Below are 27,932 nucleotides of genomic sequence, written 5' to 3'. Positions count from 1 at the left end.
GGCAGATGGCTGAACTCACCTGTCAGGTGTGAGGCCTGGAGACACTGTGTTGACTTCACCGATGTCTCCATCACCTCCCCCCTCCCTCCCCCCCCCCGCCTCCCTTCCCCCCCCTGGGCAGTGGCTATGTGGAAGAGCCACCCATCCTCACACACTTCCCTGCCTCCTACCTTCAGTGCAGCCCTAGCATACTCAATGGCTAACCCACTCTCTACCACCCCTCGAGCTCTTTGTGGGAAGGGCTGACCTCTTCCCCGCAGCTTGTATGTGAAGCTCATTTCCAGGCTTGTCAGCTACACTCTGCCTGTGCAGTGGTCCACCATGATTACCTTCTGAAAAGAGCATCAGTTGAGCTGTGTTCCAGGACCAGCTAGAATTCCAACCAACTCTTTTAAGATGCCCGGTGCAGGGGTGTTAACCCAATGAAGAAACAAATCCGAGAAGCTCAGCAACATGGCCCAGGATCTGACAGTAAGCAACAGAGTCAGTTCAAACCTAGCTCAGTGGGATGTAAAACTGGAGACCTCCCCTGCTTTGGAAGCAGACACAAAGTAATTGTCATTTATCATTTATTCTCACATACATTATTTTGTTTGATCCTCACAACGGTCCTGTGAGGTAGGTAGGGTTATGTATTACTGTATGCCCATTTCACAGATGAAGAAATGGAGGTGGCTCAGTGAGGCGAGTGACTTGTATAGTCACATAGTATGTTAGTGGCTTAACAGGCTCTGTACTTGCCCTAGGGTCAGGGTATTGAGTTAGGAAGCACCAAAAAGATGGCGAAAGCAAAGTTTTACTCGGGGGAGGGGGACAGTGTTGATTTGAGATTTCTTCTTTGACTTACTTGAATATGACCACAGATCTGCTTGTCCTGATTGGGTTCTCTGCAGAACTTTCCAGAGTACCCCTGGTGCAGCGGCTCAAGACAGCCACACAGAGACTCCTGAGTCCCACTATAGGGAGAGAAAGGCCTTTATTGCCTCAGGACCAAGTTTTGCCTCTAACTTTGTAACCTCTCACTCACAGAGTGTAACTCTGGAAGCCCTTTGCTCTGTCCACCTGTGGATGCGGGCTCCAGGCTTCCCTAGCTGTGTGTGGAGCGCTTCTCGGGTGGGGGCTATAAGACTCTCACTGCTGTAGTCACTCCACAGGGCCCCTTGCCTGCCGGGGAGTAGTGTCTGGAGTTTCCGTGCTTACTGTGTCCCAGGAAAAGTGTTGGGACTGGACAGTACGACAAGGAAGACTGCTCTCTTAAGAGAAGTGTTGGGGCTGGCCAGTTACTCAGGGGCCCTGGGATTATAGAGGACCCCTGGACTGCTTGCTGAACACCATTTCCCAAAACCCTAGAGCCCCTCAGTCAGTGATCTTCTAGCCAGAAATAATTAGGAGCAAGCTGAGCCATGCTGGTGGGGAAGGCTGATGAACCGGGGGGCTGAGAACAAAGCGAAGCCGTAAGAAAGACGTCTGGCTTACAAAGATGGAAAGGAGCTGATTCTGATAAAGCCAAGTTGCAAAGGGGAATCAGTTCTGAGTAGTGACATCTTCAGTGTCTAGTCAAAGCAGGGACACGTATCCATGTACTGAGGAAGGTCTAACAACAAGACCTAGCACAGGACGGACTTGGGGTCAATACTGAAAGAGCTTTCTATGAGCCAGCACTGCTCAACCATAGCAGAAACTGCCTTGGGGATAGTGACCATTGTGTCACCAGGGGGTGTGCAAGCCGGCATAAGGGATCCCTTGGAGATACTCAAGAAGAGGGGCTCCCTGCCACGGACTGGGGTATCCTAGAGGGGGAAGAACTAAGAAACTATCAGATTATTTTCCAACCCTGAGAGTTCATAACGTATTATTGGTTTAAACTGACTGGTGTCAGTGATGCCTGCAATCCACAGGGCTGGGATTACAGAAGTCAGGCAACAGCTGGATCACGAAGTGTCTTCCATCTTCTTGGCTTCGATACCATCACATCTTTGCAGGGGAAACAAACACTCTCTGAAGCCAAGAATCCTTCTATACCAGCCTCTTCAGGAAGGGCACCCCTCCTGCCTCAGCCTGGACACTCATGCCCCTAGGCCATGCCATGGCTCAACTTTCTCCCTGAGTGGAGCCACAAAGGGTTCTGGGAACATATTGCATTCTAAAACACCCAAATACTGTTGCCTTTGGGCAAAGGTGTCCTGGTGCCTGGGCGCATCCTCAAGGCAAAGAACAGGAGTGACTGGATTTGCTGCACATGTTGTTGCCTAGGAAACTAAAAGGAGACTCTTGTTCCCTACCCTTCAACAGCCAAGGCTCTCTCTGGAGATGGGTTAGCAGGGCACTGACTAGGGGCAGGTGATTCCACCGTAAGAAAACTGCTGCTCTTTGTCATAGCCAGAGAGACCTCCTGTGGGCTCTTCTTGTACGTTTCAGCTGACTTTGAACTTGTCATCACAAAGCTATCCATCGCCACTTCAAAAATGGCAAGAAAGGTGGTTCTGTTCAGAGGACATGTTGATTCCAGAAGGTGAACTTTGTTATGGGGAATCAGGTCCTGCTATGCAATTAATACAGATTAGTATAGGTCCCCGCCTCGGGCCACTGGCGAGACACTCTCCTCAGAGCCTTCGCTGACATGAGCTGCTTGGGAACGCCTTCCCCAGTGTGACCAGGATCTTTTTACCTGTACCGGATTAACCGAATGATCTTATTGTTCATGAAGTCCAGAGCGTGTGGGTGGGAAGAGTCAATGCAGAACCCATCACTCAGAGCGATCTTCAGCACCTCCTCCACAAAGACCTGGAAGCTGTTGATCTGCTTGTTGGCAGGGACCACCCACAGCCTTTTCAGGTTCTGCTTGGTGTACTCTTCCTCTGGAAGGCCTTCCACATTGGCTACCCAGTCAAGAGTCAGATGGTTAGGGTCCTGCAAGTGGCTGGTGATGGAGGAGAGATTGCCATTGGAGCAGTAGAAGAGCTTAGAGCCAAGGAGTTTGAGGAAGAGGCAGGACGTGCTGAAGATGTTGGCGTTGAACACCTCCATGCTGGAAGACGACAGGCTGTAGATCTGTGGTGCCTCCCGCACGGTGAAGTGGACCGTCTGCACGCGCTGCTTCAGGGTGATGTTAAGCATGGCATTCTTCTCCGCCTTGGAGAGTTCTACCTCTTTTTCCTGCAGGGCCTCGATCAGGGGCTGTACCTGGTAGAAGTCGGCTTCCCTGCGCAGCAGACCCATCTCCTGGAAGTCCTCTGGCAGATCCAGGTGAGAGGTCCGCAGGAAGTTGAGGATATAGCGGAACACTTTGCCATCACGGTCAATGAAGCAGTTACCCTGGCTGTCCCTCTTGGTGGGCATCTTCCCACTGAACATGGCCCCCAGCATGGAGTCGGGGAAGCTGGTCAGGGTTGCCAGTGAGGTTGTGTAGAGCTTCCCCCCAACATTCAGTGTAATGGGGTCAGACATGGTAGGAGGCTGGGTGCCTGGAAATAGTTCTAGACGGGTAAAATAAGAAATGATTATTAGCCGGGCGTGGTGGCGCATGCCTTTAATCCCAGCACTCATGGCAGAGGTAGGCGGATTTCTGAGTTCAAGGTCAGCCTGGTCTACAAAGTGAGTTCCAGGACAGCTAAGGCTATACAGAGAAACCCTGTCTCGAAAAACCAAAAAAAAAAAAAAAAAAAAAAAAAAAAACCAAAAAAAAAAAAAAAAAAACCCAAAAAAGATTATTACCCAGCCATATCTACATAGTCACAGTCCTTAACTCCTAAGTACAGATCAAGCCTTCAGTGAGGGAACCGTGTACCAATGACTGGGGAATGGCTGATAACTGCCATGGTGTGTACAGCATGCTAAACTCACAAGGGAAGACACACACACTTGCACACACGGCCTGTGTGCTCAGCACTCGGAGGAATCTTTGAAAAGCTTCCTTGGTGAGTTCAAATGTTCACTGAGGCCAGAGAGCCACTGGTCTGTGGAAGAAAGGAAAGTGTGTCTGAGACAGAACTCCTTGAATTTTTTAAGTGAATATTAATTTGCATATGTAACAGTCCTGTCGCCTTTGACACAGACAGTCGTTATCCACTCTGACTGCAGACAAGGATGGGGGAGGGGCAGGACTCCTGGCTGAGAGAAGTGCGAGCTTTGGCAGGATTCACACTCAGGTTCCTGGCTAGAGAATGTTCTCTGACGTACTTAACCAATGCCTTATGATGGGCTCAGTATTCTCTCCCCATCAGTGCTGATCTGAAGAGAATTATTTTTCTCTTTCAAATTACAAACAGTTGTAACTAGAGCCATTTCCTATCTACCAGAACGATCACGGATCACTTAGTTTTTGGCCTCCAAATGACAATCTTTTCTGGACATCCCCCTGCCCCCCCTCCCCCCAGCACACCAACCCACTCTGTCATGAAGATGCTCATCTCGCCCCTCAGCTATCTGAAGCTGACCGCAGAGCAGTGCTGCTTCCTGCAGGAGCTTTACCCTTTACTGAAGATGGCTCAGTGGTCAGCGTATTTATTGCTCTTACAGAGGACTGGGGCTCAATTCTCAGTAATCTCATTGGGGCTAACTGCCTGAAACTCCAGTCCCAGAGGATCTAATACCCTCTTGTAGCCTCTGAGGGCTCTGCTGACCTGCATGTGCTGCACAGACATACATGCAGGCAGAATATTCACACATATACAATAAAAATAAAGAAAATATTTTTGAAAGATGGTAAAAATACTTCTCACTGCCTTATAGCCTCCAGCATCTAGGGCGTTAGTTTCCTTTAACTGGAAGCCGTGCATCTAAAATCTTTTTAAGGTTGTAGAGAGCATGAGCTCTCTAGAGAGTATGTATACCCTCCCTTTCAGCTTCTACAGGAAACCTGTAGACTGAGCTCAGCAACATTACCCTGGCAGTGGAGCTAGGGAAACAAGGCAATAAGCCTCAGATCTGCCCTAAGGAAGAACCTATGCTGGTGGGAGTAGGGGGAGGGCAGCCAGGAGACAGTGAAGGTGCGATGACAAGACAGATGCACAAAGAGCTGTGTGTGTGTGTGTGTGTGAATCCTGGCACAGCAGGGAACATCCTGCTAAACTGGCTTACTGCCCAGACTGGGAAATGGGTCCGTGGAGGTGTGGGGATGGGATAGCAGGGGCAGAAAACACTTCTCTGTATATCTCTATTTGAAGAGGGTATATACTTGAGACCCTCTTTCTCTCCAGAGATGGAGCCAGGATGGACCAAGAGGCTTAGATGCTTTGTGCATCTGGGTGGGGGAATGTCCCCTTTCAAGTCCTCCTCAGTCTAATGGGGCGTTCTGATTCTGCAGAAAAGCATGAACCATCTGGAGTGTCTGAAGAGCAACCAGCCCACGGTGAAGTTACAAAACTCTTGGCAGAAGCGTGGAACAGATGGGCTGTGAGACACTAGGGAGGCCCAACAGAGCTGGGTGGGCAAGCAGCCGCGGAAGGGGGTAGGGGGAAGGGGCGGAGGCCATCCTTTGGGAACCGCGGCTGGGAAGGGTGCTTGGCCTCACAGTTGAGTCAGGCACAGGCAGGACCCAGGACTGGGTCACCTTTACTCTTATGAACTAATCTAGAATCTTCTCTCTCACCTTCCCCATTTCTGAACTCTTTTTCTTTTCAGACAACAACCTGCATATTTTAGTGCTCTTATCCTTGAGAAATGTCACCCTCTCCCCCAACCCAGCCTTTCTAAAATACTGCACTTCAAGCCTAGGCTTTGGGAAGTAATTTAGTTCCGCAGGCTCAAGGATCAGAGGGGCTGGACTCCAGACAGCCCTCTGTGGTCCTCTGTGGTCCAAAGACTGTATCAGCACCTCCAGGTGTTAGTGCAGAAGTGTAGGGGTGGAGAGGGCCGGGAGACTCCAGGCTTTCCTGGAGATTTACTGGTGGTGCCTAAACATTGTTTCTCTGCTTGCACAAAGTAGCAGAGTATGGTTTCAGGACTATCTGTCCTTTGTCTGGGGAAGGCAACAGTTTTAGTTGGTAGGAGCTGAGGTAGACTTAAGAAGGCAGGCTTCTTGCTCTAACATTGGGAACCCTCTATGGGATCTGCTCCAGACCCACTATGAATTCTTCTTGGCTATCAGCTGCTGAGGTCAAGACCTGGGAGGCTGCCTAGATTCTTCAGAACTACAATGTGTCTTGAAGCCATTTCTGTAAGCACTGTAGGAACTCAGCCTCAGGCCTGCTCCCTCGTCTACACTCTCCATCTTCCCTTGGCTTTACCTTTTGTTTGTTCTCTTCTGGTTCTTAGGCCAGACTTTCCTGAAGCGTTGTTCCCTGTCTAAACCACTTTGTCTGTCCACTCTCCCCACAACCCACCGCTCTCTACATTCTGGGCTCTGCCATTCACCGCACCCACCTGCCCTGCCTGCTACCCACACCCTTTTCACCCTCCATCTTTTCTACTGTCAACGTTTAAGGCCTGAACTAAGAGCCAGTTTATCTGTGAGGCTCTGCCCAAATTCCTATGTTAAGAACTCTCTTCTCACTGGGCATGGTGGTCCATACTTTGAATTCTAGCACCCAGGGAGGCAGAGACAGGAGGATCTCTGTGAGTTCAAGGGAAGCCTGGTCTACATAGTAAGTTCCAGGCCAGCTAAGGTTCCGCAGTGAGTTCCTGTCTGAACAAAAAGCTTTTCTGTGGGCTTCAATCTTGTTCAGTTTGATGGTTCAAACCTGTAATCTTTGATAGTTGAGAGCTAAAACAGGAGAATTATAAGTTCAAGGTTAGGACAGTCAACTTAGTTAGGTCCCTGTCTTATAATAAAAAAAAGGGCCAGGATATAATTCATTAGAAGAATGCTTTCTTAGCATGTAGGAAACCTCACCCTTTCTCTAGCTTTGCAGAACATCTGATGAGCAACAGGTTTTATTAGACTGTGTAAATGCTGCTTAATCTTTAGAAAAGCAATGTATTTGTCTAGGGAATTCCAGGTATCATTCCCATGGGGTTGAAGCTGTTTAGGCCAAAGATGAAAGGACACACCCTGTGTGAGGAGAAGCTGTCTCAGCAGGCAGCCTTCCACGCATCTCTTTTCCCTGTCTATAAGAAGCCATTTCATCTGCCGAAGCTCCCGGGATAGCCTTTACCATCTCAGAGTTTCAGCCCTTGAATAAACCCTGACTTCCTTCTCACCACGACCTTGTCTCACAGTATTGGCTTCTGAGAGGTGAACACGCTCAGTCTTGGAATAGAAGCAACACAAGCACCAGACATGATGGTGTATGCCTGCAATCCCAGCAGCTCGGAAGTGGAAGATTACTCTTTGACACCAGCTGTTCTATGGCAAGTTCCTCTGGGATAAACAATCCATCTGGAAGGAAGGTCTAGACTGGAGGGAAGCTCACTAAGAGGCAGGATGTTAAAACTGAGGTGAGCACAAGGATGTTCTAAGGAGAGGTGAAATGCTCTATCCTGCAGGGAAGCTTGCAAGGCCCCCAAAATAAATAATTCCAAAGCTCCAGGATGTCCCTCAAACTGAGTCTGTTTACTAGGCCTCTCCCTCTTCAAGGATACATAAACAAGGATGCAGAGCCATCCTCTCAGACAAGCCAAGCTGCCTAAAGAAGGCTCCAATCCCACGGGCCAGCAGCCTGAGATAATTTCCAGCCCTCCAAGCTGCTGACAGTTGTGCAGTGGGCTTCTGCTTTTTGTGAGCTGTCACACAGGGCTCTGGGTAATACAGATGTCTTTGAGTCATTTCTGCTCCTGTAAGTTACTCCAATAAAACTCACTGGTTTACCTCATTGGACTACGGTGGTTTCCTATCTAAACTGAGTAGACATTTATTCACATTTTCCCAGAAAAAAGTGTCACACAACACCAGCCTAGGCTGGTTCTAGGCCAGTCTTGGCTTTATAAGACTCTTGTCTCAATCTCCCGTCACACAAATCAAACCCAAACCAAAGAAATAGTAACAACACAAAGAACAATTAAGCAGCACTACCTGTTAGAGGCATGGAATTAAAACCACAAATACCACTGTACGTCTACAAAAATAAAAGTGCTCAATTCTAAATGCTGGTGGACACACAGAGGTAGAGTGTTGGTAAGATAAAAAGGCAAGGATGGTTCTGCTGCCATACGACCAAGGGCCTCCACCGGCAGAGAGGAAGCTGTATGCCCATGGAGCCCTGCATGGGAATGTCTAACACAGCTTTACTCACACTAGCTGAAACCCAGAAACTACCAAAACATAAACAAATTGTGCTACAGTTATATAACAGCATATGACTCAGAACTATACATTATATAACTTTTACACACACACACTCACACGTGCGCACACACACACACACACACACACACACACACAGATGAAAAGTATTACAAGTGGAAGAAGCCAGCCCCAGAAATGTGCATGATTCTATTTGTATACTATTGTGACAAGGAAAACTAGAGATGGAGATCTGTTCGTGGCCAGGCTGGGGAGAAGGCATGGGCTATGAAGAGGCACAACAGAATATTTTGGAGTGATGAAAATTTTGTACATCTCAATGTCATGGTGGTCAAAAATAATTATCACTTAAGAGGAATGAGTTTCATTGTCTATAAATTATCTCTATAAACTGAAACAGAGAATGACACAGCATATTCATGAGTCATGAAATCAATACAGTAACTCAGCTGTGACCCGTTGCATCGACTGCAGTGATATTTTTGTTTCAGTTATATGTGTGTACGTGATCATAAAATGATAGCCCAAAGGGAGACACTCACCTGCAGAGTGCTTTAAATTAAGATCAGAATTATAGACTAGGTTGAGACTGTAGGGAAGAGAAAAGACACAACTCCACCCTTTGAGGGTAAGAATTGAATCTGTCAGATAACCTGACAGGAGACAGGTCCACAAGAGGAAAAACACATATGTATATAGTTGTTCCACAGATAGACCCCAAAGAAGGGTCAGGTTACTAAGATCTATATAGTGCTCCAAGTGACAAGCGAGAACAGGGGCTGGGGCTTGCCACACGAGTTGTGTGGAAAGGATACGTACATGGTAAGGCTGGTTATCTCGGGTCAGAAGAGCTTTCTAGAGCTATTCCCAGAGGAACAGGTGAGAACCTGTGATAAGATTTGTTTGGGCACTGGGCGTGGCGTTCCTTAGTCTATTCTGTGATTCAGCTCCTCTTCCGAGTTGAGGAGCCAATAGAATCTTCAGAGAAAGCCGCCCCCCCACCCCCACCCCCTGGAAGGAAAGTTAGGAGTCCGAAGGGCAGGAAGTCAGAGAGGCTTTTGTTTTCTTTTGTTAATTCAAGGCACTCAGCAAGCAGTCTCACACTTTGGGGAATCATTTTCTGAGCCCCTAGTCCTTTCATAACAATGACAGGACTCCTGTCTGCATGGTGGATGTCTAGCGCACAGTAGGTCCAGGAGGACTGTGGTAATAAGAAATGTGCATCCTGGACCCGTTTCCAGGTCCAGGCCAGAGTTCTGAACGGGAAAAGGCCCCAGAAGCTCCTTTGGGTGTCTACTGATCTCAGCCTCCCTCACTTTCCGAAGTACATGTGTTGGAGCATCTTCCGATGTTGTTAACAACAGCTGCCAACAGCAGCACAGCTTACGTCAGCAGCTGCTTCTGGGCAGCGACTGGTTGCCAGGAACATCAGCTATTAGAAGTTGAACTTTCACCCCTCACCTTTCAGCAGGGACCAGAGTGACAATCACTATGACTAAATAATTTAATCAGCCATGTTTGCATACTGGAGTCTTCACAAATGCCCAAACAGGACTATGAGCTGGCAAACCCAAAGAGGTATCGGGAGGGTGGGGCAGGTGGAGGGAACAAAGCTGCTGGCCTTTCTCCTACCCAGCCACGTGCACTTCTTCCCCTGGCCTTTTCAGATGTATCCTTCTACAAGCCAAAACTCCACTAAGCAGACTGCCTTCATGCACTCTGCAGGACATTCTTACAAATCATCTGGCCTGGGTAGGAGGTTCTGGGGCCCTCTGATTACAGTTAGCTGGTTAGATGCACACATGACAACTTACAGTTGCAACTGGCATCTGAGGAAGGAAGAGCAGAGCCCTCTGAGCCTGTAGGGTCCGCACTAACTCTAGGCAGACAGTGTCAGAGAAATTACCAGCATGTTTGGTATTGGTGTAAGAGTAAAGGGTAGGGATTTTTTGGGGGTGGGGGGTGGGGGGAAGGGATGTTGAATGATAATGAGCTGATAGACTCATATATTTGAATATTTAGTCACCAGGGCGTAGAACTGTTTGAAAGGATTAGAAGGATTAGGAAGTATGGCCTTGTTGGAGGAAATGTTGTCAGTGGGAGTGGCTTTGAGGTTTTGAAAGCCCAAGCCGGTGTCTTTCCTTCCCTATTGTCTGTAGATCAGGGTGTAAAGTTCTCAGCTCCAGGGCCGTGTCTGCCTCACACAGACATACTCCCTGCCATGATGACAACGAACCAACCCTCTGAAACTGTAAGCCAGCCCCCAATTAAATGCTTTTTTGAAATAAATGATGCTGCCCGGTGATGGTGGTGTACACCTTTAATCTCGGTACTGGGAAGGCAGAGGCAGAGGGATCTTTGAGTTCAAGGCTACCTGGTCTACAGAGCAAGTTCTACGATGACAGCCAGGGCTACACAAAGAAACTCCGTCTCAAAAAACCTGAATGAATGAATGAATGAATGAATGAATGAGTTAAGTGTTGACTTGATCATAATGTCTCATCATAGCAACTTTACAGTGACTAAGATGGGGGCTTGGCGTAACTCCATGACAGAGTACTTGCTGGCATGTGAGGCCCTGGGTTCAGAAAGTGGTTGTAAAGGGTTGAGGTGGAGAACTCAGGAGCATCTGCCAAATATATGCAGTCCTGGTTTCCATTCCTAGCACTACAGACAGGCAGACAGACAAAACTGGGGATGAAAGCTATAAGCAACAGAAGGTGCAACAGCCTTAAAAAGTCGCCGAAGCCGCATGCTCAAACACCATTCTGCAACCTGCTTGGCAGCCCAGTGCTGCCACCTGTCCCTGCGCCTCGCCTCACACTTTACTCATTTTAATTAATTCCTTTCACTTTGGGTGGTGGTGATCAGCTTAGAATCTCATGTATGTTAGGCAGGCATTCTATCACTGCGCTGTCTCTCCACCATTCGCATATATATGAAATAAAACCTACAGCTTTGGGATGTCAAGACAGTCTCTCTACTGCTGTGCTCTATCCTCAGCCCTACTTTTAATAACGCTATACAGAAAGGTACAAGGAATGATTCAGCTGTGCTACATGCTTTCCTTTTTGTGGTGGTCTGGGACATACCACTCTCAAGTATGACTGCATGAAGCCAGGATCCGCCATGTCCCCTTTCGCTTATCGATTGTTCAGTTATTTTGAGAAAGTGCAGACAGAGGAGCACCTCTGGAGTGATGCACTCACAGGAAGGGGATTTGCAGTACAGAGAAAACTCGTGAGAACCCAGAAGAGCGTGGCTCAGAGACGGCCACGCCACCAGAGGCGTTCATCAACCCATAGTAACTTCCTCCCCACCCCTACTCCCCCATAATTCTCCACCTCGGCCAGCGTCCTAAGCGTTTCTTCCTTTCTCTACTCCAGGATGTTGTATAAACTTCAATCATAACTTCTTTGAGCCTCTTTTCTGTGGGACTCCCAAATATGTACACACTAACCAAAATGGGCTTTCTCCTGTGCATCTGCTTTGTGTCAGTTTAGGTTGAAGCCCATCCTAGGCCTCTAATAACCTATTTTTTCCTACAATACTGTTTATTACCCTTCCCAGTTTGTAGATGAGGAAAACAGTGGCTCAGGGAGGGTAAGAAATGGCTCAAGATCACATATCTAGTTAGTGAGGGAGCTGAGATCTGAATCGCACACCTCAGTCCATGTCCGTCTACGCAGGACCCCAGTGTGCAATGAAAACAAGAGGCCATATCCTCAGGTTCTGTGTGGAACTTGGCCCAATCACATCTGAGGCCAGGGGTCAAAAATCCCAGGATGACAAACAGCTCTTGCACAGTGCAGGTCTGTGCAATCAAGACCTTTCTACTTCAACAGTAACACAGGGTGTCTACTGAAAATGTAGCATTCAAAAGAGCAGGTCTTAAAGGTCAGGTTTAAAAGATGAATGAGGATGCAAACTGAGTCAGGAAATACAAGCTCCAAGTAGCAGCCCCGTGTGTGAATTAACAGTTCTCTTATGAAGGTTTTCTAAGAGGCAAATCTAAAGTTCCAGTTTGCTTGTCCAGTTAAAATGCAGGAAAAAAAACCCTACCCTCTCAGCCTCTCTGAGCAAACCACAGACATCAAACTAGGAAACGGGAGTGCCTTGGTCCTTAAGAGCATTTGACAGGACAGTGGGGCCAGGGTGCCCTACCTGGCTCTGTGGGAAGGGGCAATTTCAGTCTAGAGCCTGAAAGTCATCATTTGCAACGTTTAATTAAGACCTTTGAAATAGAACTCTTGAAGATGTTCTGTAAGGGCTGTGCCCTGCAATCCTCAGTCCCTGCAGACTCCAGGAGGGTAGTCGTGTGCAGCCAACCTGGTTGTGGGTGTGTTAAATATAGTGGCCTCTTTAAGCTCCACAACAGACAGAGAGTATTACCTCCACTTTACAAAGGGGAAACAGAGGCTCAGGAGATTAGATAACATGCCCAAAGCATCAGCAGGCTGTGTGCAGGCGACTCTGCCAGCAGGGTGTGCATTCTGCAGCCTTTGGAAGTGAAGGTCTTTGCCCCTGTAGGTATCTTCACATCTGCCAGTCTCAACTTGACTGCAATCCCATGCCAGGGGCCAGAGAGTGAGTATTTCCTGAGTGAGCCTATGGATTCTCAGAGCCTTGTGAGGCATTTCCTGAAGAATATTTTATTCAAATGTCACAGCAGCAGTGTGAGGGACTGTGATTATTGTCCTGGTTCTAGAATTATAAAACCAAAGCCCAGAATAGTGAAGGCGACTACTGAGGCCCACATACTGAGAGGAGGCTCCTCAAATGAGGGCTCTTGAGCTGTGCCCTGGTCAGTACCATAAGCTATAGTATTTTATTAAGGACCATAAACAGAATTTGAATAAAGGCTCGTAATGTTTCTGAGAGGAAATCAAGAGACATTGATTAATTGATTGATTGTGGTGCTGAACTACTGAGTTACTGAGCCCAAACCAAAAGATATTACCATTGTCCTAAAATAATAATAAGATGTAGAATCTTTTATGTGCTATCAGTAAAGACCAAACATTGTAACAACTCTGAACCTATGAGTAATAATTCTCTTCCCTCTGGTTCATTCACTCAGAGAACCCAGAGATGATCTGCAATATGAGCACACCTGCATGGGGCTTTATAGATACCTCATTCAAGAAGAAACTAGAACTTCCCTGAGAAATAGATGTTTTTAAGGAAAAATTCCAGGTGGGTCTGGAGCATCTTTTGCCAGAGAATAAAGAACAAAGACTAATATGTTCATGTTAGAAGCATATAGGAGCTGGCCTCAAGGACAGGTTTAATATAATTTGAGTAGCAAGAAAAAGATAACAATAAATTTTAGCACATTGGAAAAATTTAATGGGTCTATAATATTACTGCAAACAGAGAAAAGGGGGTGAGGAAGAACAGGGAGAAAGAAGAAAATGCTATTCTATAAAAAGGAACACCAGGCGGTGGGTGGGTCCGGCTGCTGCCTTAGCTTCTTTTCCTGCCGCTGTGATAAAACATCCTAACAACAACAACAACAACAACAACAACAACAAAAAAAAAACCTCAACCCCCCCAAAACAAAACAACAACAACAACAAAACCAAAACCAAAAAACCTCAAGAGAGAAGCCTAGATCACTGTTTGAGTTGCAGCTTATCACAACAGGGGAGTCCAGGCCAGCAGGGTTTGTGGCACGCCACATGGTCACACTGAGGAGGCACATCACATGGTCACACTCATCTACAGTCAGGAAACAGAAGGCAGCAAGCACCCAGTTTCTTTTCTCCATTTGTAAGCTGGTCTTGTGGCCCAGTGTAGTGACACATACTTTTGATCCCAGCAGGAGGAGGCAGATCCCCTTGAGTTTAAGGCTAGCTGGTTGAAACAGTGAGTTCCAGATAGCCAGAAAGCTACAGAGCTACACAGTGAGACCTTGTCTCAGAACAACAACAACAACTACCCCAAAACCAACCAAACAAAAAAACTAGAAACATAGGTCTTGTGGTGTTGGAATGAGAACATCTTCCATAGGCTCAGGTGTTTGAGTATTTGGTCTGGGGTGGTGGTGGTGGTGGTGGTGGTGGTACTGTTCGGTAGATTTAGGAGGTGTGGCCTTGCTGGAGGAAGTTTGTCACTTGGGGCAGACTTTGAGGTTCTAAGAGTTATGCACCATTCTCAGCCTGCTCTCTGCTTTCTACTTGCAGTTCAAGATGTGAGCTCTCAACTCTTCTTACTGCCAAGATGGACTCTTAGCTCTCTGGATAAGCTCAAACAAATTCGTTTACAAATTGCCTTGGTCAAGGTGTTTTATCGCAGCAAGAGAAAAATAACTAACTCAGATCACCCCACATCAATTAAGATAATCAATATAGTCTCCCAGAGCATGCCCAGAGGCCTGGCTCACAGGTGATTCTAGATTTTGTCATGTGGACAATTACCACTAACCAACACAGTGTTGTAGGCCTGTTTTATCCAGTACTTGGGAGGCAGAGGTAGGGACACTAGGAAGGAGTTCAGGGCCAGCCTGGGCTACAGGAGACCCTGCCTCAACATACTTCTCCACTCAAAATGAACACCAACTAACACAGAAAGAACAGCACAATTAGGACCACACCATTTTGTAGCCTTCAGTGCTGCAATTCAGGCAAAGATCACCAGCGGCTATGGCAGGGAAGGAACACAGTCTGGAGCAGAGGCTCTTGACCTTCCCCATCTGGGACCCTTTAACACCGTTGTTCATGTTGTGCTGACCCCAGCCATGAAATTATTTCACTGCTACTTTATAACTGTAATTTAACTACTGCTAGGTATCAGAATGCAAACGCATGTTTCCCAGTGGTCTTAGGTGACCCGTGAAAGGGTCATCTGACCCCCAAAGGGGTCATGACCTACATTTTGAGAACCACTGGTCTAGAGAATGTATCACAGACATTTTCCCTGTTACCATGGAGATGTATGCTGTCATGACATTAACCACTAACCAAATGGCTTCATGAAGACCCCTGATAGCTGCCTTCTAAAATGATGGGATCAGAAGTCCACATTACTAAAAAGCCAGAAACTGAAATAGCTAAGATCTAATCATTAAGGAACTAATCAAATAAAAACATATGAGATGGCCCTTTCCAGATTAAATGATTTGCTCAAAGAAATGTTAACAGATACAGTGGGTGGATCTTGACTAGACTGGATCATTAAAGGTAACAACTAAAGGGTTTTGGAGAAGGGCAATCTGGAAAGAATTTAATACCAAGTGTTTATTTGGAAATACAAAAGGTAAGATTACAATTACGTAGGAAAACACCACTCTTATGAGATGGAGATATGCTGGAGACTTTAGGAAAATTTAGATAAAATTTTAGATAAGGTATTACTATGTGCCCCAGGCTGGCCGAAAACCAATCTTTCTGCTTTGTGTGCCAAGTGCTGGGGACATGGGCATGTGCCATTATGCCTGGCTAAGATATTCATGTTTTCTTTCTCCCTCTCTCAGTCACTCTTTCTATTTTTCCCTCCTTTCTCTTGTGTGATAGGTTTTCATAATGCTGCCCTTTCTCAGTTGGTCTGGAGCTCTCAAGTGATCCTCCTGCCTCAGCATCCTGAGTAGCTTGGACTATAGGGGCAAGCAATCAAGCTTGGCTTATAAGGTAAAGTAACTGGGAGATGTGTGTGTCTGACTGTGTGTGTGTGTGTGTGTTTGTGTGTGTGTCTGTGGAAAGGCAAGTGTGTTCAAGCATGAATAGGTGAATGCAGGTTTGGTATTTAGAGACTAAGATAGTCAACTAGGACCGAAGTTGGAGAAGTGTTTTGATCAGGAAGTCCTTCTAGATTGGACTTAGCCCAGAGGATCAGCCTGCCCCTCTTCCATTCTGTGATCCAGGGTTGAGATATGGCTGTCTGGGCCTTGTTTCTGACAACAGCATCCTCCTGAGCCTAGCATCTGTGGCTGTCAAGTGGCAGGAAGGAGACTCCTGCTGTGCAGCCAAGGTGTGCTGAGCATGGGCAGAGAGAACCAATGGGACTTCTGGGGTAGAGGACAGCATATGGTCTTTGCCCAGAGTCAGTGTTTGTGGTAGGCTCTCCGAGGGAAGATGGTGGCGGCCAGGAAAACCATGACAGTTCAAACTGTGATAGTTACTCAACATGCTAATTTCTACTCCCCCCTCCCTCCCTCTCTCCTCTCTTTCTGTATTTCAAGACTGGGTTTGTCTGTGTAGCCCTGGCTGTCTTGGAACTCACTCTGTAGGCCAGGCTGGCTTTAAACTCAGAAATCCGCCTGCCTCTGTTGCCCAAGAGCTGCGATTAAAGGTGAGAGCCACCACTGCCTCATGAAATAGACACTCTCGTAGGCTTTATAGACCAGCATGACAGGCCCTTCCCTTCCTCTGCAACTTGACTTCTAGCCTCCCCTTGGCCAGGATTTTGAAGGAAAAATCTCATCAGGCTGCCAAGCCTCACCTGTAGCACCCACACCATCCTTTTTGACTCAAAGCACTTTATGCTCAGTACTTAGCACAGTACTTTATGCTCAGTACTTAGCACAGTTAACCTAAGTAGGAGCCTGGCTTCCCTGCTGAAGAAATCCCTTGCTATCCCCAGAAACTGGGGCTGGGCAGGGAGTAGGGAAGACATTTTTTTTTTTTTTTTTTAACTTTGTTTAGTTAGACCTATCTTCACCTTCCCGGACTTGTGCACCAACAGGACTATTTATGTCCCTGTTTTGGAGATAAACACTTTAAAACTTTTCATTTTGAAAATACTCCCTTGAATTTTCACTTTGGAATCAAATGTGTAGGACAATGTCTAATTGGCTGTCATGCTGCCAAGGCCATGGTGGCTTCCACTGTGCAGGGGAAGGGACAGAGCACCGGGTTCAAGTGAGTGACGACTGCCGATCACCTAGCAGCTTCCCAGCCTTACCCAGGGTGATCTCCAGGATAGGGCTTTGGCCCAGAGCTCTGCAGACTTCCCCTTCATCCTTTCACACCCAACAGCTGACGGCCACCTTGCCCTGTCCTATCTCTGAGAGGCCTACAGGCTGCTCCCCTCAGTTCACACAAGGGGCACTGGGATTTGTGCCCATCAGGGCGGGGTGGGGGTGGGCTGGAAGAAGAGACCACCCAACCTGAGGCATTTCCTTGCTTGCACAGAAATGCTTTGTTGAAGATGGTCCCAACACCATCCCTCAACCGCAGGCAGAACTTTCCCTAGCCACCCTGGCTCATCTTGTGGTTTTCCTCAGGCACCCACACCTCCTTTCAGCTTTCTCTTCCTGTGGCCTTCCCACTCCTCCCAACAGTGATAACTGTAAACAAAGGGCTTTCAAATAGCTCCAGCCTGAAGACACCATAGAAGGGTTGCCTTGTAGCTGGGCATTGAAAGTGCTAGGGCACAGGTCCTGGAGCACAACTTTGGATGGGTGGGGCATTGGATTGCCTTGTAGCTGGGCATTGAAAGTGCTAGGGCACAGGTCCTGGAGCACAACTTTGGATGGGTGGGGCATTGGGTTGCCTTGTAGCTGGGCATTGAAAGTGCTAGGGCACAGGTCCTGGAGCACAACTTTGGATGGGTGGGGCATCACAATGCTTGCTTCTTTCCTGTCACCCCAGACCAAACCTCTGTTTCCCCTGTGGGCAGAGAAAGGCAGGGTCTTTGAAGGCTTTTGGGGGCAAGTCACTTATCAGGTGTGTTGCTCAACTGGAAACAGTTATCACGGTGAGGCCTTGGCGGGATGTGAGTAGAATGAGTATGTGTGTGACGCACTGAGCTCCAGGGATGGGCTCTTTATTTCTAGTCACATGGAAAGAATGGTGCTGTGTACATCCACACGCCCTGGGTTCACTAGAGCTGGGAGGGGTCCCTGTCATCCCTGTGGTCCGCCTCGCGCTCGCCCACCTAACCCAGCACCCACTCCTCAGCTCTGGAACCGGTCCCTTCTGATCAAACAAGAGGTCCCCTTCTCACCTAGAGACTCGGCTCCTCTTCCTAACCCACCAAAGGCTCCTCCCACAGCGCATCCCTTTCTCCAGCCCCGCCCCTCAGGTGGTTCGGTCTACCCCCTCACCCCGAAACGCGCCCCTCCCCCGCGGCCACGGGCGGGGCTACCCCATTTCACAGATGAGAACAGCGAGGCTGCGACAGATGACCTTTCACGGCAGGACAGGTGCCCGGAAAGACATGTATGCGTCCGCTGGGTCCAGAGCCCTCCCCGAAACCCCTGCGCACCGCACCCACCTCCTGCCCTCGCTCGGCAGCCTCCCCTCCAGCCAGCGCAGCTTCGCTAGGGGGTGGGCCGGGCTGGGGCAGGGGCGGGTCGTCCCGGGCCGCGCGCTGGCCGCCGGGACTTGTAGTCCCCTCTGCGTTCCTTCCTGTGCCGCGTGCCGGGCCCGGACTCCACCTCCCAGGAGGCTACGCGGAGAGCCAGCCCCCTACTGGCCCGCCCCGCCGGCACTGGGACCAGCTGGCCTTAAAGGGGACGCGGCCCGACTGGGAGCTCGCAGGGTAACCCCCGCTGTGGCTCCGCCCCGTTTCCCCGCACCTCACCCCTCTCCCAGTTCCGTCCCGCAGCTCTGAGACCGCGCAGTTGCACTGCCCAGGTCCATCTAGGGTTGTGCGGAGCGGGGTGGGTGGAGTTGGACATCACAAAGTAGCAGCAGCATCCCTGCGGTCTGGGACCCCTCGGTAGGGGAGCGGAGGACCCGCCCTGACCTCGACTGGCCCAGCCTAGTCTAGTCCGGCCCATGCGCCCCGCCCAGGAGTGGGTTCTAAGGTAAGGCCCTCTGAAGTCTAGGAGTTAAGGGGGCTTTGGGTGTTTGAGTGCTCATGTCGGGGGGCGGGGGCAGTGTCTGCACTCTTGACATTTCGAGTGCTCCTTACTTATCTTTAGGACTCTGAGAGCACGAGATTGGAAGGTGGGGGATCTAGGTGCTTCTGGGCCTTTGCTGTGTGACCTTGGCCTTCTAACTGCCCCTCTCTGAGCCTTAACCATCTCCTTCATCAACTGAGTAGTTCCAGCTTCTGTACCTCTCAGTCCTGAGAGCAGCCACAACTAGAACCATGACGCCTGGCAATCTTTTTGCGGAGAACCCCCAGTCTGGGCTAAACAGGCGTAAGGAAGGAAGAGAGGGGGCCCAACTGGAGTAGACACTGAGGATCCAGAGGCAGTCTGATCATCTTTGTCCTGGAGTCCGGGGGCCTTGACATCGCTTGCAGATTGCAGAACTGAAGCTTAAGCGCCTGTCCTCCCTCAGAGAAAGTCTGGGCTGGGAGTGGGGGCTGGGTTAGCAGAGGTTAGTGAGTGGTGGCTCTGTAATCAGGGGCGAGTGTGGACAGTCCCAGAGGGGACTTCTCTTCATCTTCTCTTCCATCTCTCTAATTCCTCTTCAGTAACAGGGTTGTTCTTGCCTGTCACTAGCAAAGCCCTCACTCCTGTCTTTCCAGGACCCAGCCTGGGGCTGGTCGAGGCCTCCTAGGGGGAAGGGTGCCATGCTAGGGTTGCCTTGGTAAGACACTGAGTTAAAACACATTCTGCTGCCAAGAGACCCGAGTGAACCCTGGCGTCCATAGGAGTCAGGGTGTGGGGGCATGAATGTGAGGGGCTGAGAGGACAGCAGATGAACCCCCTCCTCCCCAACGCAGGGCAGGGACCTGCAGACCCTCCCTCCTCCCCTTTGAGGAGATCTGGGAACAGCAGATCCAGGGGCTAACCAGGAGCTGGGGTTTCTTATTGTTTTTTCTGCCTTGTTTGTATGGGCCATTTCTGGAATGGCTGAGTCTTCTTTGGCCTCTGTGAGGTATCTCGCAGATGTTCAAGGGTCATGGATATTAGAGTCCAGGCCCAGGCTGAGGAGGGACAGGGACTGGCCTCAAGGTAACTCTGTCTCTGGATACTACTTTTCTGGTCACATCTTTGATTTTTATCTCGTTTTGTTACCAAATGTCTCTCATCAATATCTAGGCACACCTAGATACATGGCCACCTCTGCCCCTGGGCACACTATCATCCTGGGCGCTGTGTACAGAACAGGATTGGATCTACTTCCTCCAGAGTCAGACCCTAGCCAGGTAGGAGAGAGAGCGTGCTGGAGCAAGTTAGACTGCAGAGGATGAAGGAGCCAAGGCGGCCTGGGAACCGGAGCTTAGAGACTCGCTCTGTGGAGGGACAGGGAATGGCTTGTGAACTGGGCATTGCAGGATGAGTCAGAATTAGCCAGGAAAGAAGAGGCAAGCCCTTTCCCATAGAGAGGACAGAAACAAAACAAAACAAAACAAAACAGCCTTTCTCCAATTTCCATCTATGCCTAATATCAGTGTGGTGTCACATAGACAGCCCAAGTGGCAGGCTTTCGAGTATGGGCTTTGACTGAGGGGCCTAGTGGCCTTGAGGGTCTGAGTAGCCAGGCAAGAGGGAACTTTTCAGAAATGAGGTTAATCTGATGGCATTGCTGAGGGAGAGAGGCTGAGGAGGTGATGGAGGTTGAGCTCAGGACCCCCCTAACCCCCATGGTGATAGGGAAGAGCCAGGTTCTCCGAAGCACAAGCAGGGGACTGTCAACACACAGCTGAAATGCCAAGGGTTATCCATGAGGGACAGATGAAGGCTCAGGGCCTTCTGGGTGGGGTGTTCCCTCTCCCGGGTTCCTGGAGCATCCACACAGAGTGTGCCTGGACACCAGGCTGGCAGGCTGGCAGGCTGGCAGGCTGAGGGCACAGACTCAGGGTTTGGGCAAGGGCATCAGCCATGCTGGGGAAAGGCCAAGAGGTAAGTGGCCAGTCACCTTCCATTTGGGTTTCAGAGGCTGAGAGTTGAAGGGGTCTCTTTCTCTGTCACCAAGGCTACCATGGAGGTGGTGTCCAGCGCAATTAAAAATCTGGACTGCTGTCCTCCAGGCCTTGTGACAGGAGGATGGATCGAATGAGAGAGTGAGTGAGGTTCAGGAGACTACTGTCCTAGTCCAGGCAAGGAGTGAAGAGAAGCTGATGGGGGCGGGTTGGGGGAGTGGGGGTGGGAAGGCTGGAGCTGAGCTGCCGAGGGGAAGAGTTGAACTGAAATCCCTGCCTGCTTCCCCTCACAGCACCGGTGTGTTCCCTCCATGACAGATGACCAAGTCTTAGGAGTTGCAGGCCCAGAACAGCTCCCATTTGCCTGTGAGAAAGCTGAGATGCTAGGAAGCGCTTAGCCTCAGGCGAGCTGGTGGTTTCTGAGCGGAAGCTCTGGACACAGGCTCTGGGAAGGGAGGAGGGCTGCTCCACTTGGTATGGAGCAGCTGGCTGGATGCAAAGCCTGTGTAGACAAGCCATCCCTGCTGGGTAACCCAGCTTCTCCTGAGGAGGGCTGGTGGCCCACAGCTTCTTCTGGGAGGGAAGAGTGCCGGCTGATTCTGCCGTGGCCTGGAAATGTGTGCCCCCCTCTCCCCTACTCCTGCCCTCCTTCTCCGGCCTGCGATTGGAGTCAGGTGAAGAAGAAACCTCTGAAGCTCTTGTTGCATGAATGCATCCAGGATCTCACAGAGTGGGTTTACTGGTAACCATGGTGACAGATGACCCGACTACTTGCGTAGGCGGTGTGGCAGGTAGCAGGGCTTGTGCAGAGGCCAAAGACTGAGGAAGGCTGGCTTCTGTGACTGGAACTTCAGGTGGTTCTGATGGACTGGGCTTCCTTCCAGCTGCCAGGTGCAGCCTACCTGATGTAGTATCAGGCAAAAGGGCGGGGAGTGGCAGGTGCTCGCTCCGTCAATCCGTTTCTGTGGTTTAGCCAAACGCCATTTATCCCGTGGCTCATAGGCTTCGCTCAAGGTCACACAGTACAGGTCTCCATTTCTACTTTGATTTTTGAAAAATGGTCTTCTAGAACCTTCCTTGGCTCCAGAATTCCATTTATGCCTGTCCTGTGCCCTGGCCCGCTATACATGATGCCAAAATCTCATTGATTAAGGTTTCTTCTTAGCAGCATGAATGCCTTGCTTTCTTGGCAGCCTGGGTTAAAAAGCAGGACCCACCCAGCAGTCCAAGAGGCAGAGGAAGCTGATGACAGCAACTGCCTTGTCCTAGGTCCTGCCTAAGAAAGAGGGCCAAGGCTGACATGGGTGGTGGGGCATTTTATTTCTTGTTAATTCTACGTACTAGGTTCTATTCCTGAGGCACACCTCTAGCCTTGAGACTGGTCTTTAAATGTCCACGGGGGTCACGTTTTGCACTGCCTGGTGCTCTGTAAATACACCAGGCTGCCACAGTCCTTGAGGGCCCGGACTTTGCTTCCCAGGCAATGGGAATTGGTGTTTGCTGATGAGTTCCTTCTTGTTCCTCACGTCTAGAGCCATGCTGAGTGCTTCTTGTTCCTATCATAACCCATTCAAACCAGTGGGAGCTTTCTGGAGCTGATCGATCGTTTTGGTAACCAGAACGCACCCCAGATAAGCCTCTTTCGGAGTAAGAGTGGGGCCCTAGCCACCATCCTCCCACGGCCACTTGAGGGGATTCTGGGCATTTTTTTTCTAAGATGAAATAATTATTTTCAGAGAATAATGAAAGCCAGCTCTGCTGGTTCAGACCTAAAATCACAGCACTGAGGAAGCTGAGGGAGGACACAGAGAGATACAGATTCACCTGGGTTGCAGACAGGTTGCCTGTCTAAAAACAAACAACAAACAAACAAACATCAAGAAGCCAGGTGTAGTCATTGGTGTCTGTAATTTTGGAACGCTTGAGAGGTGGAAGCAGGAGGATCAGGAGTTCAAGACCAGGCAATCACAGAGATTTAGGCCAACCTGAGTCACTCAAACTTAGAGTTCAAACAACAGCAGAATGTAAAGAGCAGAGGCAGCGGCACACCAGGAGAGCCAGCTAAGCAATGCACTTTAGAACCAGAGAGACTGGGGTGTAGCTGAGGCCAAGCTCAGAGTGCTCCCCTAGGATGCATGAGGCCGTAGGTTCAATACTAGCCCTTCCAGACAAATGACACCCAGGGATGGGGAGCCCTTCCAAACAGAGAACAGCCCAGGTGGAGAGCGCTTATACCACAGGGCAGTATTGACCTTACTCATCCAACACATGCCTACTGTGTGCTGGGCCAGGGCAGTAATGACCTCATCCAACATGGGCCTACTGTGTGCTGGGCCATGTGCTAGGTGCTGGGGAGGCCAGGGAACAGAACTCAACTTCAAGGACCATACTTAGTGTGGCAGAGAGGCCAACGGGAGCCAAGGAGCCGTTAAGTGCAGTAGAGGAGCTGGGCAGGGTGTTCTGGGTATGTAACTGTCTGCAGCAGGTAGGGAGGGCAGGTGAGGCGTCCTTGAAGTGCCAGCCACGTGCCTTCGCTACTTCTCTATTGCTGTGATAAGACACCATGACAAGGGCAACTCAGGAAAGCAAGCAGTTCATTTGGGCTCTTGGTTTCAGAGAGTTCGAGTCCAGGGTGGGTCAGCAAAGGGATGCTGTCGGGAAGAGTTGAGAGCTCACATTTTGTTCAGCAAGCAGGAGGCAGAGGAAGCTAACTTTTGAAACTCCAAAGCCCACCCCCAATGGCACTGTCCCCAATTCTTCCTAATTAGGAGACCACACCTCCTAATTCTTCCTCAACTGTTCTTTGTGGGGGCCAAGGATTCAGACATGAGCCTATGGAGGCCATTTTCATTCAGACCACAGCAAGCATGGAGAAGAGGTGGGGCCTGCATATGGTGGAGGTGGAGGGAACACAGCGGACAGAGAGCTAGACCCTAGGCAGGAGAAGTAGGCAGGGCCCTGGGGATGAAGGGCTGTGGAGCAAGGCTGGGTGGGAGGGTCAGAGAAGAGCATTGGTAGGGCCCTAGCATTAACCGATGGCAGCTTCAACAGGGGAAAAGTTGTATCTTAGTGGCCCAAGCGAGAAAGGATTTCTGTGGCTCTGGTCTGAGGTCTAACCTGTCAGTGTGGGGCAGTCAAGGTGGCAAAACCTTGAAGCAGTTGGTTGCTGCACACACAGGACAATGAGAGGGCTGAATACCTGTGCGTAGGTCACTTTCTCCTTCTACAGTTGATGATCCCGGCACATAGGATGGTGGGTGGGTCTTCCCATTTCAGACCAATCAAGATAACCCCCCACAGATGTCCAGAGACAGAAATCCCTCACCCGTGTGCCCAGAATTTTGTGTCTCATAAGTGATTCTATATCCTACCAAAGTGATAATACCATCTGCACTGGCTGGTTTTGTGTGTCAACTTGACACAAGCTGGAGTTATCGCAGAGAAAGGAGCCTCCCTTGAGGAAATGCCTCCATGAGATCCAGCTGTAAGGCATTTTCTCAATTAGTGAGCAAGGGTGGGAAGGCCCATTATGGGTGGTGCTATCTATCATCCCTGGGCTCTATAAGAAAGCAAGCTGAGCAAGCCAGGGGAAGCAATCCAGTAAATAACATCCCTCCATGGCCTCTGCATCAGCTCCTGCCTCCAGTCTCCTGCCTTGTGTGAGTTCCTGTCTTCACTTCCATTGGTGATGAACAGTAGTGTGGATGTATAAGCAGAATAAATCCTTTCCTCCCCAACGTGATATTAGTGTTCTAATTTTGCAGGCAAGAAAACTGAGGCCCTTCTACAGTATCAGCACCCAAGGATCTGGACCGGGTTGTGGGTGGCGCAGTCCCTGTCCCCAGCCCCGTGCGGCCGTCATGGACAAGATCCTGGAGGCCGTGGTGACTTCGTCCTACCCTGCGAGTGTGAAGCAAGGGCTGGTGCGGCGCGTGCTGGAGGCCGCGCGGCAGCCCTTGGAGCGGGAGCAGTGCCTGGCGCTGCTGGCCCTGGGCGCGCGCCTCTACGTGGGTGGCACGGAGGAGCTGCCGCGCCGCGTGGGCTGCCAGTTGCTGCACGTGGCGGGTCGCCACCACCCCGACGTCTTCGCCGAGTTCTTCAGTGCGCGCCGCGTGCTGCGCCTGCTGCAGGGCGGTGCAGGGCCCCCGGGGGCGCGCGCGCTGGCCTGTGTGCAGCTAGGGCTGCAGCTGCTGCCCGACGGGCCCGCGGCGGACGAGGTGTTCGCGCTGCTGCGGCGCGAGGTCCTGCGCACCGTGTGCGAGCGCCCGGGCCCCGCCGCCTGCGCGCAGGTCGCCCGGCTGCTGGCGCGCCACCCGCGCTGCGTACCCGACGGCGCGCACCGTCTGCTCTTCTGCCAGCAGCTGGTGCGCTGCCTCGGTCGCTTCCGCTGCCCAGCCGAGGGCGAGGAGGGCGCGGTGGAGTTCCTGGAGCAGGCCCAGCAGGTGAGCGGGCTCCTGGCGCAGCTGTGGCGCGCGCAGCCCGCCGCCATCCTTCCCTGCCTCAAGGAGCTGTTCGCTGTCATCTCCTGTACAGGTGCGTGTGCAACCGGGACCGGGGGTGGGAGCTCGGCTGGACACTGTGGTGGGTTGCACACGAGACGGAGTGCGATGCTCATTTTTAGTGACAAAGTCTACCTTGGGCTTTTAATGTGGGTGTTGTCTTGTGGTGGGGCTGGAAATGCAGGGGGCATTCCATGTGGGCCGGAGGATACTGTCAACCTGGGAATGCAGAATGGTCCTGGCCTTTGGGTCAGGCAGGCTTGATCTGGGGCGATTAGTACCTAGCAGCAGGGGATACCTAAACTCATAATCTATCTTTAAAAAAAGTTTTATCTTTATTTCATGTGTGTGAGTGTTCTATCTGTGTGTATGTTTGTGCACTGCGTGTGTGCTTGGTGCACACCGATGTCAGAATAAAGCATGGGTCCCTTGAAGTGTGGAGTTACAAGGATGGTTGTGAGCCACCATGCTGGAATGCTGGGAACAGAACTCTGCTCTTTTCAAGAACATCAAGTGTTCTTAACCACCGCGCCATTTCTCCAGCCCCTTAACTCTGAATCTTGATGTCCAGTTGTCAGCCAGCCGTGTGGATGACTGAGCTGTGTCTTCCCTGATGGTAGGACTGTGCAAGGGAAAGGAAGGGGGAGCCAAGGCCTGCCCGCCAGTGTGCCAGGACCTACCTCCTATACACTTGCATAAGAGTTTGATATTAAGTGTACCTTCTTACATCTCAGCCGTTGTGTAGATGCGACTGGAATGACCTTTCCTCTCAAGGCCAGCTCCAGCATGAACTCTTCCGAAGGGTTTCTGTTTACACGCACAGTTGCTTTCTCGTGGTGTCAGAGTATGCCAGGGAAGGGTTGTAGAATGAATGTATTACAGTGGAATTAGACTTTGATGTTGTCAGGGGAGAGGATGTGGCCCCACGTGCTGTTTCCAGAGGCCTAGTCTACGTAGTGGTGCATGAGAGCTCAATCCATTCCAGAGGAGGAGCCACCGTCCAGCGCCTTGGCCAGCGTGGTCCAGCACCTCCCATTGGAGCTTATGGATGGTGTGGTCCGGAACCTCAGCAATGATGATAGTGTGACAGACTCCCAGATGCTGACTGCCATTAGCAGGTGGGTGCCGAGGGTCAGTGGGTGGAGATGGGGCTGTCAGCGGTTAGAGGTCAGGCTCATACGTGTTTACTGTGAGCTCGACAGTCTCACCCTGTTTGGCCTTGGGATAGATATAAGTAACACCAAATCCTGTTCCAGTGATCCCATCAGACTAGGTACTAGCTGTGTGACCCTGGAAACGCTGCTGAACTCTCGGCCTCAGTCTTCCCCTATAAAAGTAGAAGTAGATGGCAACATGAGAAAGTAAAAACAGGGGCAGAGGGGATGGCTTGGTGGCTAAGAGTGCTGGCCTCTGGGTTCAGATACCCATCATCTGGCATAGCTGTAAGTACAACTGACTTTAGTATTGAGGAGCTAGAGATGGACAAACCCTTGGAGCTCACTGGCCAGTCAGCTTCGAGCTTGGTAAGGAGACTCTTACAAAGGGCATCAGGATGCAGAGTAGTAATGGAGCAGCATACATCGCCTGTCCAGTGGACTCCATTCTGCAGGTGTGTGAAAATACGCACACACGCACGCACGCACACATGCACGCACACATACAGAGTAAAAGTAGTTTTTGGTGTGATCAGTCTACAAAAGGTCATAAACAGAGCTTAGGTGCTTTTCAACTCGCTGGATCTGTGTACATTCCCTCATTTGAATGTTGTCACCTGTGAGCCAGCTTCACCTGCCTGCCTGTGACCCCTGACTATGCCACCTGCACTCTTCCCCTCAGGCCTTTGCCTGTGCAGACCCCATCTACCTGGCATGCCTCCCTCTGCCCTTCTGTGTACTCATGCACAGAACACCATCTCCATAGGGCCTTCTGGGCTCCCTGTCTTAGTGGGCAAGAGTGTAGGTGGGAGGGGGGTGGGCTAGACTGTAGGCGGGAGGAGGGTGGGCAAGAGTGTAGGCGGGAGGAGGGTGGGCAAGAGTGTAGGCGGGAGGAGGGGGGGCAAGAGTGTAGGCGGGAGGAGGGGGGGCAAGAGTGTAGGCGGGAGGAGGGGGGCAAGAGTGTAGGCGGGAGGAGGGGGGGCAAGAGTGTAGGCGGGAGGAGGGGGGGCAAGAGTGTAGGCGGGAGGAGGGTGGGCAAGAGTGTAGGCGGGAGGAGGGGGGGCAAGAGTGTAGGCGGGAGGAGGGGGGGCAAGAGTGTAGGCGGGAGGAGGGGGGGCAAGAGTGTAGGCGGGAGGAGGGGGGGCAAGAGTGTAGGCGGGAGGAGGGGGGCAAGAGTGTAGGCGGGAGGAGGGGGGGCAAGAGTGTAGGCGGGAGGAGGGGGGCAAGAGTGTAGGCGGGAGGAGGGGGGGCAAGAGTGTAGGCGGGAGGAGGGGGGGCAAGAGTGTAGGCGGGAGGAGGGGGGGCAAGAGTGTAGGCGGGAGGAGGGGGGGCAAG

At 50.6% G+C, this 27,932-nt stretch overlaps 2 protein-coding genes across 12 annotated transcripts in view; one reads left to right on the top strand and one right to left on the bottom strand.

The window, feature by feature from the left end:
- Positions 1–552: 552 nt before the first annotated feature.
- Kctd21 (potassium channel tetramerisation domain containing 21) lies at positions 553–18,461 on the bottom strand. 2 transcript variants are annotated; one of them, XM_006508100.3, is made up of 3 exons: positions 18,398–18,461; positions 3,844–3,956; positions 553–3,476 (listed from the first exon to the last, which is right to left on the bottom strand). In XM_006508100.3, the coding sequence occupies exon 3, from the start codon at positions 3,445–3,447 to the stop codon at positions 2,665–2,667; it is 783 nt and encodes a 260-aa protein (XP_006508163.1). In that variant the 5' UTR covers positions 3,448–3,476; positions 3,844–3,956; positions 18,398–18,461; the 3' UTR covers positions 553–2,664. The 2 variants fall into 2 exon arrangements, with proteins under 2 accessions (XP_006508163.1, NP_001034128.2); NM_001039039.3 differs by lacking the exon at positions 3,844–3,956 and having other exon boundaries at positions 18,398–18,446.
- The window catches only part of Usp35 (ubiquitin specific peptidase 35), a 22,906-nt gene continuing 13,434 nt past the window's right edge, over positions 18,461–27,932 (top strand). For 4 of the 10 annotated variants that reach the window (XR_001785559.2, XR_869724.3, XM_006507823.4 and 1 more), the window contains exons 1-4: positions 18,474–18,932; positions 20,121–20,227; positions 24,709–25,477; positions 26,429–26,561. Coding sequence is in view for 5 of the 10 variants with exons in the window: in XM_006507823.4 (XP_006507886.1) it covers positions 20,135–20,227; positions 24,709–25,477; positions 26,429–26,561 (995 nt within the window). In the remaining 5 variants the exon portion in view is untranslated. Of the gene's footprint in view, positions 18,933–20,120; positions 20,228–24,708; positions 25,478–26,350; positions 26,562–27,932 lie in introns of those variants that run through there. The other 6 variants (XR_003946477.1, XR_001785560.2, XM_011241798.3 and 3 more) reach the window with 5 other exon arrangements.

This window comes from Mus musculus, chromosome 7, assembly GCF_000001635.26.
Source record: "Mus musculus strain C57BL/6J chromosome 7, GRCm38.p6 C57BL/6J".
Taxonomy (NCBI): domain Eukaryota; kingdom Metazoa; phylum Chordata; class Mammalia; order Rodentia; family Muridae; genus Mus; species Mus musculus.
The sequence above is the reverse complement of the archived record's forward strand: the minus strand, read 5'-3'. Positions and strand labels throughout refer to the sequence as shown.

Coding starts and splice junctions, on each gene's coding strand:
- Kctd21 (XM_006508100.3), bottom strand. CDS start 3,447: ATGTCTGACCCCATTACACTGAATGTTGGGGGGAAGCTCTACACAACC.